The 20,142-nt window shown below is 38.9% G+C and overlaps 1 protein-coding gene across 4 annotated transcripts in view; it reads left to right on the forward strand.

Annotated features, from left to right (window-relative positions):
* Positions 1-20,142, forward strand: part of TRPM6 (transient receptor potential cation channel subfamily M member 6) — a 166,352-nt gene that overhangs the window by 58,457 nt on the left and 87,753 nt on the right. For all 4 annotated transcript variants that reach the window (XM_042243344.1, XM_060409361.1, XM_060409360.1 and 1 more), the window contains exons 2-6: positions 7,691-7,770; positions 10,379-10,417; positions 11,258-11,435; positions 14,566-14,779; positions 19,193-19,317. In XM_042243344.1, coding sequence (XP_042099278.1) covers positions 7,691-7,770; positions 10,379-10,417; positions 11,258-11,435; positions 14,566-14,779; positions 19,193-19,317 — 636 coding nt within the window. The remainder of the gene's footprint in view (positions 1-7,690; positions 7,771-10,378; positions 10,418-11,257; positions 11,436-14,565; positions 14,780-19,192; positions 19,318-20,142) is intronic.

Here is a 20,142-nt window from a genome sequence, read left to right on the forward strand (position 1 = left end):
GTCATATGATAGTTTCTCCATAGGGTGAACAGTGAGATACTCTTGGTGTTCCCCATCTTTCTTTCTTCTTCTTCTTTTTTTTTTTTTTTTGGCTGTGCCTCATGGCATGTGGGATCTTAGTTCCCTGACCAGGAGTCAAATACGTGCTCCCTGCACTGCAAGAGTGGAGTCTTAACCACTGGACTGCCAGGGAAGTCCCCCCCCTCCCCCACCCCCCCTCACATCTATTTTAAATTTGTTGGATCCTCTACTGAGAGAGCATTTCCTATGCTTTGTGATTCACAGAAAAGATCCTGTCCTATGCTGATGTATTGTAAAGAGTACTCTTGCCTGGAAAATCCCATGGATGGAGGAGCCTGGTAGGCTGCAGTCCATGGGGTCGCTAAGAGTAGGACACGATTGAGCGACTTCACTTTCAAATTTCCCTTTCATGTGTTGGAGAAGGAAATGTCAACCCACTCTGGTATTCTTGCCTGGAGAATCCCAGGGACGGGGGCAGCCTGGTGGGCTGCCGTCTATGGGGTTGCACAGAGTTGGACATGACTGAAGCAAGTTAGCAGCAGCAGTAATGAAAAGGGGCACTGTGATTCCATATGTGTATCACCCGCCTTTCTATCTGTTAAGATGAGCAAAGGAGAATGCTGAGATTTGCAGCCATCGCAGCTAAATGGAGGTGTGGAGAGCATAGAGGATATTCTGAAAAGCATAGATAAGAGGGTCTAGAGCAGAATTACCAAGAAGGGAAAGTTTGCCACTCCACTGCTTGCCTCTGTCACAAGAAGCATTTTCCTCAAGGCTGTCTTCCTCCTTGGCTAATCATATTATTTTGTTTCCTGCTCCTCACCCCCAAAGTCTCTAAAGTCATTTTTATTCTCTCTTCCATCTTCACTCTTTTATCTACATACATGGTTCCAACTTTCTTAACATAAAGTCAACGTCTCAACTTTGTTTATTAAACACGGTGCAAAAGAGTGCTAGTGCTTGTATTCCATAGGACCTGCTCCGTTCTTTAGAGGTGGTAATTGTATCTGTCTCACAGTTGTGAATGGTATTTAAAGCATTTAGCACGGCCCTTGACATATATGAAAGTCTACATAAGCATTGACTTTGCTTTATATTGTTGATCTAGAGGCTGTTTTGTTTCTTTCTTCCAAGGATATCTTACACTAGCTGCCTTCTCTGTTTTACAATCTACTTCCTGATTTTCTCTGAATCTGTGTGTTTGTCATGGACAACAGAAATTGTCCTTCTTAACTTTCTTTTCATTATTGAACACTTCTCAGTATTTCTTTGAAAGTACCTACTTTTGTAATAATACAAACTGTAGAGAGAAAAATTTTCTCCCTTCTCAACTTCAGGTATCGTGTCATCCCGATTAATAACTCTGGTTTGTATTCCCTGAACTTGATTCTATACCCTATGCTTAGATGTTCCCAAAGATTCCTGACTCTTTTATCTTCTCTCTTTTCTCCTCCCCAGTGATTTTGTGGCTTTTGTTGTACCTTAACATTGGTATCTTCTGAATTCTTCTCCAGACCTAAGTCTCCACATTTCTAACCACCATTGAACTTCATTAGTCACCTTTCAAAACCTTAGTCATCTTTTGGGTGCTTCCCTGGAAGTTCTGTGGTTAAGACTCCAAGCTTCCCATTCAAGGCATGTAAGTTTGATCCCTAGTTGAGGAACTTAAGTTCCTACGTGACGTGCAGGGGAAAAAAAATCTTTGTCATCTTTCAAGGACTTTTTTAAGTTTTGTGTCCTCCTTGAAGCCTCCCCCAAATACTGGCAGACAGAAGGGATTTCTACTTCCAAGGAGTCCCACAGCCTGCTCTTGTGCCATATTTGGTATCAATATCTATCAGTAAACATAGGTTCTTCTCTTTTGGTGTTAGTCTCTGGGACCCAATTTTATTTATTAATTTTATTAGAATGATATAATATGCCCATCAAAGTATTTTGAGTGAATGAATGAATAAAGCTGTTATTCTTATAAGTGGAAGAGTAGGCAGACTAACAGAACATATACCGCCTGTGAGTTCTGGAGGGCTCATCTCGTACTTCCCATGCTTCAGTGATGTCTTTGGGAGGAACCTGTGGTAGGTACTAAAGTCAGATGTAAAGGTAAAAATAAATGCAGTCAAATGTATCATTCAAAAATCTCCTGTGTTGCTCAGAAAGAGAAGTATGTGAAGATTTGATCTCTAACTGCTTTTTTCTCTATGTGGGAAATTTCTTCAGTTGAACACCAGATTACATAGGTGATGTTGAAATACTGCAGTGCACTCACGGAGATGAGATGTGCAGACTAGGATGTGCATGTGGGACCTGAGACCAGCCAGGAAACAGCAGATCCTGTCTCTCATGCACACTGAATCCTAGTGCAGTATGTGGTCACTTTTAGGCAGTGATCTTTCATGTGTGGTACCCCTGGGGATTCCTCGGGATCTTTGAGACCCTTTCAAAGTTCCTCAAAGTCAAAATTATTTTTATACTGGCACATTATTTCCCTTTTCCACTCATTCTATCATAAGCATACAGTGGAGTTTTCCAGACGTTACATGACAAATCCATGATATCTAAAATGTTTATTAAAATACTATTTCCTTTTTCCAACTCCATGTCCCTGTCGGGTCAATTCTTTTTATGTATGTCAACCAAAACCACTTTGTGAAAGATTGAATGCAGAAGCAGATGTAAGAATCCTGCTGTTTAAAGCCAGGCAAAAATGCAATGCTTTTCTCATAAACCTTTTAAAAAATACTTTTCATGAAAAATATTTATTTTAACATGTATTAGGTTGATTATAATTATTGACTTTTTAAATGAATTGATGGGGAGATACTATAAAAAGTCCCAGTTTTAATTTCTAATATATAAATATTGGTAGCTATATTCCACAAGTGAAAGTTCTGTGGAGGTCCTTGGTAAATTAATGAATATGGAGTTCTAACTCCCCAAAGTTTGAGAGCTGCTTCTTGCGGGCATGCTGTTCTCCTGAATGTGGAATGGCACTGAAATTCCCCACACCTAAACATTTTATATCTCTTCTCTCACCTTTCTTCTTCTAGTCCTCTCTCTTTCTTTTCCACTTAAAAAAATTGAAATATAGTTAATTTACAATGTGTTAGTCTCAAGTATACAGCAAAATGATTCAGTTATAATGCATATATATGTGTGTTCTTTTTCAGATTCTTTTTTATTATAGATTATTATAAGATACTGAATACAGTTTCCTGTACTATACAGTAGATCCTTGTTATTTACCTATTTTATATATAATAGTATGTATATATTAATTTCAAACTCCTAATTTATCTCTTTCCACCTCCCCTCACCCCCCATTACCCACTTTGGTAGCCATAGTTTGTTTTCTGTGTCTGTTAGTCTATTTATGTTTTGTAAATAAATTTCATTTGTATCATTTTTTTTAGAGTCCCCATATAAGTGATATCATATAATATTTGTTTTTCTCTGACTTACTTCCCTCAATATGATAAGCCCTCTCTTACTCTTTTAGCAAAGATTTTGAATTAAATATGTGGTATGTGTGGTATTTAAATATGTTAAATATATGATACGTATCTGTATGGAATTGCAAGCAGCAGTGTTCTTTCTGCCCTGTTACACTTAGAAAGTGAAACAAGTAATCTTCTCTGTATATATACCTTACTATGAATAACATAAATGCCATTGCCTTTAGCCTGTAATTCCTAGTAAAAGCTTTATTATCTCAGAGGACGGTAGGTTTTCTAAAAATCAATTATTTGAGTATAGCTCTGCTGATAGTAAAGCTTCACTCCAAGAAATTTTTCTAGACTATGTTCACTTAACTGTAGTACTAGTAAAGTTTTGGATAATTTAAGAAGATATTTGTAGCATAAATAAAGACAATCTGTGTACCTGAATAACAAATCTGTGAATGTTTTGCTGAGTGGAAATTGGAGATTGTGTGTATCTAACTTGAAAACCTTCTTAGAGTGGTTCTACAGCAAATAGGCCCAGCATTCAGTTAAACTCTGGATTTCACTATCCAGGGATGGTTGTAAAGAACACTCCTAAGGGAAGCCTCCCATTTCCTTTTCCCTACTTATCAAAATGATTTCACATGATCTGAAGTTATAAACATCTTGTTTGCAAGTTTAATTCCCTAAGGATAAGGCTGAGCATGTGTGACAGCAGAGGAAAGGATGTCTTCTCATTGCCATTTAAAATTGTGTTTTTGGGCTAACATAAAGAGAGATTTCACCAATTTGGGCTGTGGAGGGATGATGACATTTTAGCTTGAACCTTTTATGATATACTCCACTAAGTAGGTCACTGTTGAGTTCTTCTAATTCCCCATTAGACTCTGTGGAGAATTCATAAATGTTTTACTCATATACTCATGAGTTTATATAATCTAAATAGTTATTCTGAAGTTCTAAGTGCTTTTGCTCAGTAAGGCAGTATATGAAAATGTCAGTAAAATTTCTCACCCAATCAGAAGTGGCATTTTAGGGAATTGTGAGTTATTTAGTTGACATTCTATTAAAGATGTTACCATTAAAAAAGAAGAAAAATAAAAAGAAATCATTACCATCAAAATAGTGCTTGCCTTTGACTACCCAAAGAGAAGAAAACCTGTAAGGTTATTTTGTGTTCATGAAGAAGTACTCCTAAATGCTGCCTTCTGGAAAGATTATTTACTGGAAAACTGGTGAGGTTAACTTGTGGCAGTATGGTGAGCCAGATCCTCTAGTTTGGGTTATTTTAGATTTGGATGCCCTTTACCTATGATTCTTAATCTCAGATCAAGTGAGTTCCATGAAGTATCCCTAGATTATGGACAAAACGCCATGGGAGACCCTGAGCTGAGTCTTCCAGTAGATGGGCTGGCTTTGCATTGATGTATTTCCCGAACCAACACATCCATCTGCCTGGCACACAATTTGAATGTGTCCTTGCTTCAAGGGAGGGGCTGTGTAGAGAAAATAAAAAATGTCAGTCTGGAGTGTGAAAATATTTTCTCTATTCGATCCATTCTGATGGTTCCCTGCATGGTGTAGACTCCATGATAAATAAACTAACGCCTATCTTGAAGTAGACTGTAATAATGTTGAGAAGAAAACAACTGAATAGGTGCAAATAAGTGTTGTGTGTATAAAAACATAGATATAAAAGAAAGTAGTCAGTTTAACCTGGAAAAATTATGTTTTAAATGTTTAATTTTTTTTTTTAAGTATGAGAAAGTTAAAAAAAATTACTTGTTAGCTGTGTGCCCTTCAGCTCCTAATTACACAGTCCACTGGATATTAAAAAAGAAAAAATTCATGAATATTTAGAAGAATTTTTTTTTTAATCAAGAAATGCCTCTAAGACTATTCCTTCTCAGAGATTCCCCTGAGAAAGAATCTGTTATCTGGAAACCCTAAAAAGCCCCAGTGTAGAAATACTTTTAGTGACATCAGGAATTAATTCGTGTATAGCTACAATTAGAGGATTAGTCTTGGACATTTCTTTGCTATTCACCACCCTCACCCCAGTTCTGGGCACGTAAAATCTGAATATACATTAGGGTGAGGCAAACTTTGTGCCAACACAGCCTGAGACCGGCACTATTTTCCTTCTTTTCCGTCTGCCTTTCCCTTCCCTAAATAACGCCCACAATGAAAGCACAACCTCACTGACCCAGTATATAAAAAATACCCAGTCTATAAAGACTGCCACGATTGCTGCAGAAATGGCACATTCTCTAATGTCAACAATGTGCTGCTCCAAGTGGCAAACACATGTCAGTTATTTGCCCTGAGTAGATTTGGGCTATTGAATCAAACCAACAGACATATGGCTTCTAATAGTACTCTGCTGAACTGAACATGGGGGGACCTCTTCCACAGGTGCTGAAGTGTATATTGCAAAAGGCTGCCATTATGAGGTAGGGACAAAAAAATAAAATTCTAATTTGAGAATTGTTTTGAAACGCTTGCAGATTAAGCCTGCTTTTCTTTTCCTGTAGTTTTGAGATAAGGTATGGGAGTTGCAGGAGGAAGGTTTCCATGTTCTTGTTAGGGCACAGGTTTCCTGTTTACACCCTTGGAGAGAAAATTGTATACATGAATTCTTGAAGTTCTATTTTAAGTATGTTCGTTTTGTTGCTCATTCTGTAATCACTGGGTTGGGCCCTGGGACAACAGCAATGACTGGCTTGGGGCCTGTTAGGAACTGGAGTCTGGTGGGGAAAAATGGACCCATAGAAATCATTCTTTGTAATATGAGAGGCCCTAGGAGGGAGGCTTGGAGCTCACCAAAGTATTTTTCTATGAAAAATTTTCACACCAATGTTAAGTTCCCATGCTACCAACCGAAAAGCTAATTTTTACCTCTGATATTACCAATAATAATAACTAAGCTTTATTGAGTCTTAATAGGTCCCAAGGAGAAATCTAAGCTTTTAATTCCGTTCAATAGCACAGTAAGTTATTACTATTATTATTATCTCCATATTTAATAAATGAGGAAATAGGTATGAAGAAAGTAATTTGCCCAGATAGTTCTACTAGTGTTGGCTGTCTAGCCTTTTAAAAGAAGGGAATATTTGAGCCTAGCTTGCTTAATTTATATACATAGGCCCCTAAATTAAGTTCTCTTTTTGGAGCTATTTTTAATAGTTAATTGTTACACATGAGGTTTAATGATATCAATGTTATCCATTTCCTTCTTTTTATTCTGAGTTTCTTCAGAGTAAGAACTTTGTTTTATTTGCCATTGGATTCCCAGCATGCCACATGGAGGCCTATTCTAAAATGTTTGTTGAATGAATTCAGATATTTTGAAATTTAGCCAATAACATGCTATGCTTATACAACGTATAGCAAATTCTCGCTTAAAGAAAGCAGTAAACTGGGGCAAGCTTGAATGACCAGAAATTGAATTCATTTGGCAATAGCAGAGGAATTGCAATTTGGGAAATGCATGCTGTCACAAGCTACAGGTGAATCTGTTGAGGGTTTGAGACAGGGAGTGCAAAGAAGGGGGCATCCAGCCAGAGTCCAAGCAGCCAATTCATTATCTTGAGGATGGGGGAGACTGTTGGTGAATGGTTATTGGTCAGGAAGTGAGTCTCATTTCCTGTGAACTGGGCATTTGTCTTGTGAATCGGGACATCAGTTTCAGTTAAGGTCCCTTCTGAGGGTGCATGTGCGGTATTCCCCATTGCGTATCCTTCGGATTAGTTTTAGAGTGAACTTCTTTCACAGAATCTTGCTGAGATGACAGCCCTCCTCTGACATTCTTTCCAGCTTCCTGTCAAATCTTAGCCAAAGTGGGACTTTATAAGTGAGATTTTTGAAGTTTAAGAGCTTCGTATTCACTCTATAGGGTTACAGTGCAAGATTTAAAAGTGACTTTTGGAAGAATTAAGAAAATGCTTCAGCTGTATCTTTACTTCCTTGGTAGAGTTTTATGCATTTAGGGATCTTACATTTAAATGAGATTATGGACCAATTAACTTTGGGAATATTTTTGCATTCAAATTATTTCTATCTATATGTTTGTAATAGAAGTCAATGAATGCTTAGTTTGTTTGGGGTTGGTCTTGGCATTTTAATTCGTGTCTATTATAATTAAACATATATTGCCTACCTGGCCTACTGTGGTTATACTGAGTTCTCATTTCATTAGGCTATAAAAATAATGATATTTTTCTATTCAGTCCCAGAAATCTTGGATTGAAGGAGTGTTCAACAAGAGAGAATGTAACAAAATCATACCCAGTTCTAAAGACCCTCACAGGTATAATGTTTAATTACATTTTTCTTTTTAAACCCTCAGTACTTGGAAGACTGCTTATTGAAATTTAGAGCTATGACTTTACCTTGGCAGAGCCCCTGTTGCTAATGTGGTAAATTTTACTCTTGCTTTGTCTTTGACACACTTGTTTGTCTAGTGGGAGGATAGATACCGGGGAAGTATCTAGTACTACATCTATTCTACTTGGGTTTGGATAATAAATTTATAACTTTTGAGTATTGGATATTTCAACATAGTGTGAATTCCTTATCCCCAGGTGTCTATGGAATATAGTAGCTGGGATATTTCAGGACTCCATGCTCAGATATAGAAACAGTTAATTGTTTCCTCCTGCAGGCTTTTTCCTTGAGCAGATAATGGGCAGCAGAATGAAATGACCTGAGTTTGACCATTCCGAGTTCTTGACAGTCCTTTGAAAATTCTACTTGTGGAACGAAGTTCAAAACAGTAGCCAGTGAAAGATAAAGGAAGACAGGGCTGTGGAAAATTCCCCAGGGTAATGGATCCATGAAATTAAGGTTGGGTAGCATTGCCCTTAGGAAAAGAGTTAAAAGGAAAGGAAAATAGGAGAGCAGTGTTTTAATTAGGGGGACCATTCTATTTTTAGATTCTGTTGGGCAGTTAGCCTTGTATTCATTTGAAGTTTAGAAATCACAGCTTTATGTTCATGAAAGATAGCACCATGAGGTCACTGAAGTTCTAGTTCTTTGGGGATGATGACTAAAATAATGTTCTTTGCATTTGTTAAATATTTACTAGTCCCACCCTCTTTGAATTACCTGTGGCTTATAAGCCCTGTGACTGGAAATCCTCATTTTACCTGCTTATGAAATGTTTACAGACTAAAAAGTCAGGGTAACCTTGTTTTTTCCCTTCATCTTTTATGACATTTTGTAGTATGATGATGGATGCAGTGGAAGGCAGATTGAGTCCAGGTGACTCCCACTGCTCTGTAAATGGAAAATCATCTTCACAGTCACTTTGAACTTCATGAAATGTGGTAAACTGTAGGTCATTAGCCCACAGACTCAAGAAGAACATCAATGATCATAATTCCATGAATGGTCTAAGATGTACTACTTTTTATTGAAAGAAAGCAGTCTCTCTTTTTCTGTGATTGTAAAAAAAAGGTTAATGGATGCTTATGGCTGTTTCTCCTATGTTAGCCTTTTTCTTGTTGCTGCTAAGCCTCTTCAGTCGTGTCCGACTATGTGCGACCCCATAGACGGCAGCCCACCAGGCTCCCCCGTCCCTGGGATTCTCCAGGCAAGAACACTGGAGTGGGTTGCCATTTCCTTCTCCAATGCATGAAAGTGAAAAGTGAAAGTGAAGTTGCTCAGTCATGTCCGACTCCTAGTGACCCCATGGACTGCAGCCTACCAGGCTCCTCCATCCATGGGATTTTCCAGGCAAGAGTACTGGAGTGGGGTGCCATCGCCTTCTCTGAGCCTTTTTCTTAGACCTTAGTAAAATTCTCAAAGCTGTAGCCTTCATGCAGTTTTCTTCCTTACAGTGCACAGCAAAAGAGTGATGGTTCATTATTTTAAACTTAGATAAAAGTTGATCTTTTACTGATTCTTTTTGTCCCTCCTAATAAGAAAAAAATCTGATGGACTTGATTACAGTGCTTTTTTTTTTTTTTTTCCTCCCTCATTTTGAACTTGTTGAGGGAACAAAAATTCTAAAAGGCTGGAACATTCATTTCTGAATAATTTAGAATGACTAGATTTCTTTTCTAGTTAAAACTTCTTCAGGACTTCCCTGGTGGTCCAGTGGTTAAGAATCTACCTTGCAATGTGGGGAACAGGGTGGGTTTGATCCCTGGGCAGGGAATTAAGATCCCACCTGCTGCAGGGCGGCTAAGATCTTGCGCCGTAACTGTTGAATTCACGCACTCTAGAGCCCGAGAAGCACAATTAGAGAGCCTGCTTGTTACAACAGAGGATCTGCCGTGATGCTAAGATTGAAAAATCTTATTTTTACAAAACAAACAAAAAATCTTCAGACTTAAAAATGTGATCATTGATGACCATAAGGCTAACTCCCAAATCCAGGAGGCTTTTTTGAATCATAAAAAAGAGATTAATAAAGATAACAATTATATTCACACCAAATGTTCCTCAATTTGACAGTGTTTAGGGTTTTAAAATTGTATATGTATATTTTCTTACTTAATTCTTAAGAATTCTGTTATCTTCATAGTATTAGTAGTCAACATTATTATACAAACTGCAGTGTACCAGATATTGTAAGACACCTTACATATATTATCACCCTTAATCCTTTTAAAATAATTGTATGGGTCAGATATTATTTATGGATATGATAACTTGGGCTTAGAAGAATTGTTAAATCATTGAGACTTAAATCCAGGTATTTTGGTTCCTAACGCTGTTCTGTTAATTAGATCATAGTTGCTAAGGTGTAATATATATGGTAAATGACATAGGGGAATATTTGGGAGGTAGTATATATGAATACTCAGTAATCCTGATTTCCAGACTATAGAAAATTAACAGATATTTATATATGAATTAAATTTGTTTTAAAATATATTAATAAACTGACTGGTTTTATCTGTTTTATTTAGATGCACTGCAGGATGTCAGGTCTGTCAGAATTTAATCAGGTAAGCCTTGGATAAAAAATTCTATGTTTATATATATCTCTGAAGTCGCATCTCTTTTTTTGGATTGGTTAATATTCCTTTTGATGTGCATTTTACGTATTACATGAGGATATTTTCTTAAGTCTTGGGGTTTTTTTTGTGAAGACAGCTTTTTTGAAGTATGGTTGACAAAATAAACTGCACATGTTTAAAATATACAATTTGATGTTTGTTTTTGTTTTCTGTACTATTTTAATCATTTTTAAGGGTACAGTTCTGCAGTGTTAAGTCTATTCACACTGTTGTGTCATGGAGCTTTAGAACTTTAGCCTTTCGTGCATCCATTCATCAGTTGATGTTCAGAATTTTTAAATTTTGTTCATATATTCATCTGTTGATGTTTCTTCTAGCTCCTTCTTATTGTGAATAATGCTGCTATGAACATGGGTACATAAGAGATTTTTAGTGTTTTTGTAAAGCATCCCCAAAATGATTCTAATGTGCAGCTAAGGGAGAGAACCTCTGAGAATGTTTTTAAACTTAGGAAACAACCCAGTGTTTGAAATCTAATATAAACCTCAATGTAAAGTTTTAAAACTGTTGATATATGTCATCTATACATTACCCTAGAAACATGTGGAAACATTGAATCTGGTTTTTTTTTTTTTTTTTTTTTCTTTTTAAATTTTTCGACCACGACATGTAGAAACTGAGTTACCCAACCAGGGATAAAACCCATGCTCCCTGCAATGGAAGCATGGAGTCAACTAGTGGACCACCAGGGAAGTTCCCATCACCTCTATTTCCTATTCTAAAATTGTGTGTTTTCTATTTTAAATTGGTTTTTATGTCAAATTTAAGGTGTTACTGTGGGCTATTGATTAGAGACCATCATGGGATAGATTATACTCGGACAGTCTCAGCTGCCAGCGGTAGTGAAGATGAACAATGGTCTGTTGAAAAGCACACAACGAAAAGCCCTACGGATACCTTTGGCACGATTAACTTCCAACATGGAGAGCACATCCACCACTCCAAGGTTTGCTGATAACTCACATTATTTTGCTGGTTTCTAAACAGAGGATATAACCTCCAAATGCATGTCCAAATAGAATTTTCAAGTGTAGATGATCAGATGACCAAATTTTATTGCAAAGGCGATCCATGCTGTTGACCTGTTGACAGAAATGACTCGGCTGTTTGCTTTATATTTGAGGCCCAGTACCCAGATGTGGCGTAGCCAGCTCTTTATTTGATTGACCTCTTTCAAGCCAGCTTTTATGCCCCCTGCAGAAGAGAATGGCTTATTACTCTTGAGGCAGTTGCCAAAGGGCTGCCCTTCCTTCGGAAATGTACAAAAGTTACTACCAAAATGTACAAAAGTTACAGATTTCAGCAGAAGTGTGGCCATAGCCTGATATGTCCCCATGAGGAATTCTTCTTGGAAAGGAAATGGGGGTGATTTCTTTCTGGACCCCCTGAATGATAGTGCTGGGCTTTCCAGGCCAGTTTTCCTCCTGTCTCTAACATGGTAATTTTGCATGGGATTTGCATAGTTATTGACAAGTCAGGTGTCTCTGTTGAGCTTGTTAACTACTCACTGCTTTTTTAGAGGCAGCTTTTCCAGGGGAAAATGCAAGGGGCACTTGCCTCAGGAAAGCTCCGAATCAGCTGTGCCCTGGAGTGTCACCATCAGTTAAATGGATTTGAAAGAATAATTCTTTTTTAAAATTTCTTATGTTTTAACAAGTCTCAAGTTCCTTTTTTTCTTTTTGTATTGGAGGATCATTTCCTCACCATGTTGTGTTAGTCTCTCTCATATAACAATGCGAATCAGCAACAGTTTTAGTAGTGCCATAATAATAAGGTTTCATAATATAATTGTATAGTAGTCTACATTTCTGATTACTAATCCTCTTGCACCTAACTTTGTGCACTGCCTTTTCCTTCAGTTGTCAAGAAAACTGTCCTCGGAAGCTAACTTTCACAGAACTCTTTATGTGATTTTTCCCTTAAGTTTTTGTCTTCTTCCTTTTGTTTTATGTTGGTTCATAACCATCATCATTTACTCATTTTTTTCCGTCCATTCAGCAGATCTTTATGGTTCAATCCCTTGGTGGGGAAGATCCCTGGAGAAGGAAATGGCAACCCACTCCAGTACTCTTGCCTGGAAAATCCCATGGACCGAGGAGCCTGATAGGCTACAATCCATGGGGTTGCAAAAGTCAGATGTGTACTAACATTGCTTACAGTCTAGTGAGGGAAACAGGAAATGAACATACGATTACTACAGACAGTGTAGATGTTATGAAAGGGGAGTGCAGGGTTCTTTGAGAGAATAAAAAGCAAACTCCTGTTTTTCTTGGGTTGGGTAGGGAAGCCATCTGAGAGTAGGGATGGCTATGCTGAGATGGGACAGGTGAGAGAGGCAGAGGGGTAACACCACTCTAGGCATGAGGAATAACTTGTACGAGGGCCTAGGGGGAATAGGGTATATTTAGGAAAGCTGAAAGCATAGTCAGACAGATCTCCTGATCACTAATACGTTTTATGCTTAGCATTAGGCTCCTGTTACCTATTCTGTGCCTGAATGCATTTGACCTCTCAGAAGAGGAGCAGCTGTCCTTATACTTCAGCCTGGAATTGAACTTCAGTCTTAGGGTACATAGCAGGAGAGCTTGTGAGAGTTGGTTACTCATCCCTCTGGCTGCATTTGCCTTCCCAGTTGTTAGCCCTCCCACCTCCTTCCACAAAGAATTGGAGGTGAGTTAGTTATAAAGGAGGAGGAGGGGAAGGTAAGAGTAGTTAACCGTTAGCATCGCCTTTGGTTGGTTTTTGGAAGAAAAGACTCTGCTGCTGATAATTTAGTTAATGAAATGTGTTTATCCTGAAATCTCAAGAAGTATCTTCTAGGACTAAAAGTACTTAATGGTTGAAAGAGAGTGCTACCTGGGAGAAAGAGTTGCGATAGAAGGAGAACTAACCCAGAGTTGCTTCTCTGCCTTTATTTATTGCTTGGAGCAACATAAACCCTTGCACAAAGGTCCAATGCTATTTGTATACATGATAAAGCCATGGTAACTCAGTTTCCTCACTTGTAAATTGAATCCTAGTTACCCTTAGATTCTTTCTACTATTCAATACATTCTGTGATGGCTTGTACCATCCTCATGTTCAGAATTCCTAATATTTTAACTATGAAATAAAGGGATTATGTTTTAAGAATTTCAAAGGTGAAGACCATTGTTTTAAATCACTATTACATTCTGGAGGATCATGTGATAATTCCTATTTGCATATCTATGGCGAGCTCTACCTGTGGTTATAGGTTCATGGTTTCTTGTAGTTCTTATCCTATAAATCTGACTTATTCTTGCTGTTGGTTGGCTCACACTCATCTCAATATGATTTTAACAATCTGTAAGTGGCTGCATTGGCTGGGAAAAGAGAACCAGTCATACACTTTTTAATTTTGGGCAAAATGACAAATGATTCTGGGACTGTCTGATTTCGTCTCATTTTTTTTTTGTTGTTGTTTGGTTATATTGACCCTTTTGTGAAAAGTGTATATTTTAGGGAAAAAAAGTTTTTGGAGAGATTTTATATATATATATGTGTGTATATATAAATAATGTCATTAGAATGTAAAATTTGAAATAAATATACATGTTCCTGGATCTTAATTTAAATTATGCAAACATGTAAGTATATGCATCTCAAGGGATGTACAGTAATTGTCAATAGTGGATGAAAAAAATATGCACATATGTGAAATGACCAAGTAAATTAAGAAAAGCCATAACATTTATGAAAAGCCTCATTTCACTTATTTCTAAACAATTTTTAAAAATGGGTTTGCTGGAGTAATGGTTTTTGCCAGTTTGACATTTTTCTGCCTCACCTCAGACCTTCTAGAGAACATTGATGGACCAACGCTGAAAACCAGAGGAAACCTTCCTGCCGTGACTTGTAATTCCCAGAAGGAACTTCAAGGGGGTGTGGGATCCTTTCAAAGTAAATATTTCCATCGTAGGAAGATGAACTTTTAAAGAGATTCCAGGCACTTTTCTTTTAAGTTTTGGCATTTCAGTTGCCCTGCTGTGTGCTTATTGTGAATTGGCATGTCTTTTCCACTGTTTTATGTGTACGTGTCTCTGTATATCTTCCAGTATATTAGAACTTCTTATGACACAAAGTTGGATCACCTGTTACATTTAATGTTGAAAGAGTGGAAGATGGAACTGCCAAAGCTGGTAATCTCCGTCCATGGTGGTATCCAGAACTTCAAGATGCCCTCAAAACTTAAAGAGATCTTCAGCCAAGGTTTGGTCAAAGCTGCAGAGACAACAGGAGCATGGATAATAACTGAAGGCATTAATACAGGTAAGGCACATTCCCTGTTTCACTTTTTTTTTTTTCTTTTTCTATAATTCCTTTTAAAACTGAATCAGGCAGTATAGCACTTAAATTTGTTCTGCAGTGCTCCCAGGAGATATAGGCAGCATGAGGGAGGAAGACCGAAACTGTAGTAACTGGAAAAGAAACCCAGAAGAATCATAGACCTTTCCTGGACTGTGTTTTTACCATTGTTAAAATCTCCTATTTTAATATAACTTTGTAGACTTTTACCAAAGAAAATAGTTTTTCATGAGCTTTGGACTATTGTAAGGTTACAAAGGACATGGACTCCATGCAAGTGTGTAGTGTGTGGGCATAGACATGAGCTAAACTCGCCATGGTCACGTTCTCAGCCATTGGAAAGCAGGGACGTGTGCAACAATTGTATTGAGTGTATGGGGCATGAGGAGATAATTAACTACATAACTACCTTTTCACATACTATCTCTGTCTGAGTCTTATATTCCTTGAAATCTGGCATTCAGAAACTTCATTTAGTAGCCCCTGAACCTCTGACCCGACTCTTTTGCATCAGTTTTTATGAACTGTATGTGTGTAACAGAATCATCTGGAGGCATTACAAAAATACAGTGCACAGGCTCTACTCCAAATTAATTAGAGTTTTTCAGGGTGGAACTTCTGAAGGATGTCTAATGTGTAGCCGGGGTTGAGAATTAGTAACTTCACAAACTCCTGTTACCAATCTGTTACTAACCCATCACAGTTCTAACACCAGTTCCCATGTGACCAGCTGAAGTGTCCTACAGTTCAACTCAGTTCTGACAATACTTACCTGGAAACAGCATCAGATCCCATAGGTTTAGGGCTCAGTCCCACAAGACTGTCCTCACTTCAGATGTCAGCCTCAAGTCCAGGTTGTTAACCTGTGCTTCTGACTCCCTGGCTGCAAATCAGGTGGCTCAGACGGTAAAGAGCCTGCATGCAATGTCGGAGACCCAGGTTCTATCCCTGATTTCCCCTGGAGAAGAAAATGGCAACCCACTTCAATATTCTTGCCTGGAGAATTCCATAGACAGAGGGAGCCTGGTGGGCTATGGTCCATGGAGTCGCAAAGAGTTGGACACAACTGAGTGACTAACACTTTCACACTTTCACTTCCCACTACCCGATCCTTGGGTTTGATGAATTTACTAAAGTAGTTCACAGAATGCAGGAAACCAATTACTCATTAGATTACCAGTTTATTATAGAAGGATGTATCTCAAGAACAGCTAGATAGAAGCGTTGCATAGGACAAGGCACCTGTGGGAAAGGGCATGAAGCTTCTGTGCCTTCCTCCCATGTCCACATGTTTACCCACTTGGAAGCTCTCCAAAGCCTGTTTTTTGTTTTGTTTTGTTTTGTTTTTGCATTTGTTTGTTTGTTTTTTAAGGAGGCTTCGTTGTTGTTCTTGTTGTTGTTGAGTCACTGAGTCATGTCCAGCTCTTCTGCAAACCATGGACTGTAGCCTGCTGTAGGCTACAGTCTGTAGCTTACAAACTGTAGGCTGCTCTGTCCATGGGATTTCCCAGGCAAGAACACTGGAGTGGGTTCCCATTTCCTTCTCCAGGGGATCTTCCCAAGCCAGGGGTGGAACCCGCATCTCCTGCATTGGCAGGCAGATTCTTTACTACTAAGCCACCTGGGAAACCCATAGGCTTCATTATATGGGCATAATTGATTCAATTATTGGCTATTGATAATTGAACTCAATATCCAGTTCGTTTCCCTTCCCCAGAGGTTGGGGATAGGACTGGAAGTTCCAACCCTCTAATCACAAGGATGGTTGGTTATCCTGGAAACCAACCCACAACAATAGGTTCAAAAATTGTCTCATTAACATAACAAAACCATCTGTCACTCTTACCACTTAGGAAACTCCAGGGTTTTGAGGAGCTCTGTGTCTCTGATAGACTAAATAGTTTTTATTACAAGTCACAATATCACTCCTGTAGCTTTCCATCTTCCCTTTACTTCTCTCTGTTTCTAATTGGGATGTTTTAGCCAGTGTTTCCTATTAAGTTCTGCCCATCCTTTAGGATCGACATTAGATGCTAACATACCCAGGAAGCGCTGTCTATCTCAACTCACTTTTGCTCCTTAATTTCTGTACCATTTATTGCCTGTAGCACCCGTGGCACGTGCATGTTCTGACATACAGGCTGGGTCAAGATGCGCCTCCCTGGCTGTGAGGCAGAGGCCAGGGCCTACACGTTTGTCTAAGAAGTGAGCAACAGGTACTAAGATAAGAAATCATTTCTTTTGACTAAAAAGGAAAGCAAGTGATTGAAAAAATGAAGAAAAAATAAAACCAAGGGATTTAGAGCCTGTCACCAATGGGTAACCTCTGGTACTATTTTTTTCACATTCTTAAAAGAAAGTGAAGGTTGCAGAGTTCTAAGTCCAGTGTGTAGTACTTATTTTATTTCCAGTTAAAAAAAAAAAAGGGGTGGGTGGGGAAGTTCATTGAGTTCAGGAAAAGGTAAACTTGGTCATAGTTTTTTCTTTGAATAGCTAACTACGTCACGTGCTTTACTTACTGCCTTTTAAAAATTTATTATTTTAGTTTAGGGTCAATTAAGGAATGCAAATATAATAGTGTGAAAACTATTGATATAGTTCATATGAACAAAAGAAATGAGATATCTTTGGAGCTTCCTTAAACAATAACCAGGGTCTGACTTGATTCAAGCACAGCTCCTTAGGGCCTGACTACACAAGAAGTGGTTCCTGGACCAGTAACATCAGCATCACCGAGGAGCTTGATGGTAACCCAGATAGATACCAGGCTCCCCAGATGAGTGGGATAAAAAAACTGCATGTTGATAACATCCCCAGATGATTCTTGAAAGTTTGCTCAGTCATGTCTGACTCTTTGTGACCCCATGGACTATACAATCCATGGAATTCTCCAGACCAGAATACTGAAGTGAGTAGCCTTTCCCTTCTCCAGGGGATCTTCCCAGTCCAGGGATTGAACCCAGGCCTCCCACATTGCAGGTGCATTCTTACCAGCTGAGCCACCAGAGAAGCCCAGGAATACTGGAGTGGGTAGCCTATTCATTCTCCAGTGGATCTTCCCAGTGGGTAGCCTATTCATTCTCCAGCAGATCGTCCATCTTACTCAAGGATGAAAGATGAGTAAGATATGGCCCCTGGGTTTAGTGATGAAGTGCGTGACTGTGATAAACAGACAATAAATAACTAACCAAAAATTGATGCTGAATGGGCCATAGTTGAGATACAAAGAAAGTGTTTGGGAGTAAAAGGAGGAGAAAGACAAATTCCATTTCCAGCTGGGAAACCTGAGAAAAAGGCTTGCTGGAGGATGTATACTCTTCCCTTGAGAAAAGGCTAGAAAGAAGCATTCTAGGCCAAGGTGGCAGTTCAAGGCTGGGAACATAGCTGGAGATTAAGGCACGTGCAGAGAGTGGTGATACACCTCCTAGCTGGATGTGCCTTGTGGCAGAGCACGGGGACAGCCAAGAGAGACTGGAGCCAGATTGGGTACCATGCTATTTGGGCTGAGGTTTATTCTCTGTGTAGCAGGGAGCCCTCAGAAGATTTTTGAACAGAAGAATGAATAGGGAATGATATTGTCCGATCAGGTTTTATGGAGTCTTAGCAGGTAATATGTATTAAGATCACATGTGGGCCGCTGAAAAACTGTCACCACCACATGCTGGTTCCGTTCAGTTCAGTTTAGTCTCTCAGTCGTGTCCGACTTTTTGCGACCCCATGAATCGCAGCATGCCAGGCCTCCCTGTCCATCACCAACTCCCGGAGCACTCAGACTCACGTACATCCTGGTAATCCACGCCAAACCTATGGATCTGAATCTCTGTTGGTACTGATATATGTTCTGTGGTCCAGAACCCCAGTTTTAGAAGATGACTGGGAAAAGTGCAAAAGATTGGCTGGAGGGGAGGATGCCAGAGAGAAGAAAATGATTAAAGTGCTATGCTTCAGATGCATGCAATATGCTGGGTTTTTGCTTTTTTTTTTTTTCCTGTGCTAATGACGCATACAGAGTCAGATTCTACTTAAAAAGAGTAAGTGGTGTAATGTAGTATTTGCAATTAAAAGGCAGGTTAAGCCAATCTCAAAAGGCTACATAGTGCATTATTCCAACTATATGACATTCTGGAAGAGGCAAAACTATAGAGACGATAAAAAGATCAGTGGTTATCAAGGACTGGGGAGAATGAAGGATGAATAGACAGAGTACAGAGGATTTTGAGGACAGTGAAACTATTAAGTTTGTAATTCCTGTGTGCCAGCAACTTTTCCCTGATAACAGTCTTTTGCATATATGTGTCTATTATTCTGTTTCTGGCAGTTGCAGTGTTTTGTGTGATTTGTGAGTTAAAGTTTGACTTCTAACCTGGTTGCTCATAGGTGTGTCCAAACATGTTGGGGATGCCCTGAAAGCCCACTCGTCACAGTCCTTGAGAAAAATCTGGACAGTTGGAATCCCTCCTTGGGGTGTCATTGAGAACCGGAAAGATCTTATTGGAAGAGATGTAAGTAGACAATTCTTTCATAGCAAAAGGAAATAAACATATATCCACTTGCCAGCTTAGCACTATACCTGGATACCTGTAGACATCTTCAGTGTAATATGCCCCAAACCAATTCCTGACTTCATGCTACCTCTTTTACCCTGTCTTAGAAAGTGACAATCTTACCTGCAGTTGCTCAGGCCCCAAACCCCGCACTAACCCTGAAATGCTCTCTGCTCATGCCTCAAACCTAATCCCCTGGGTAATTCTAATAGCTTTCCCAACTCTCATCCATGGCTTCCCAGGTGGCATTAGAGATAGAGAACCTCCTGCCAATCAATGCAGGAGACATAAGAGATGGGGGTTCAATCCTTGGGTTGGGAGGATCCCCTGGAGGAGGAAATGGCAACCCACTCCAGTATTCTTGCCTGGAAAATCCCTATGAACAGAGGAGCCTGGCAGGCTACAGCCCATAGTGTCGCAAAGAGTCAGACTTAGCGAACTCTACTCATTGCTCTGAGGTGACCTAAAAGGGAAGGGAAGCTAAAGAAGAGGGAATATGTGTATATAGCTGATTCACTTACTATATAGCAGAAACTAATACAACATTGTAAAGCTACCGTATTCCAATAAAAACTAAAAAAAAACAAAACAAAACAACTATATCTTGAAAAAAAAGTGACTCATTGACTTCCAGAAAGATGATAACAATTTCCATTCCTGACAACAGGGCATGAGGATGCCCATTTTTCTGTACCATTCCTGGTTTCAGAGATATTCTGGCTTTTTAGAAAACATTGCTTTTCTGATAGGTATAAATTAATACCTAATTGTTCTTAAGTACAT

Source organism: Ovis aries, chromosome 2 (assembly GCF_016772045.2).
Source record: "Ovis aries strain OAR_USU_Benz2616 breed Rambouillet chromosome 2, ARS-UI_Ramb_v3.0, whole genome shotgun sequence".
Classification (NCBI taxonomy): Eukaryota; Metazoa; Chordata; class Mammalia; order Artiodactyla; family Bovidae; genus Ovis; species Ovis aries.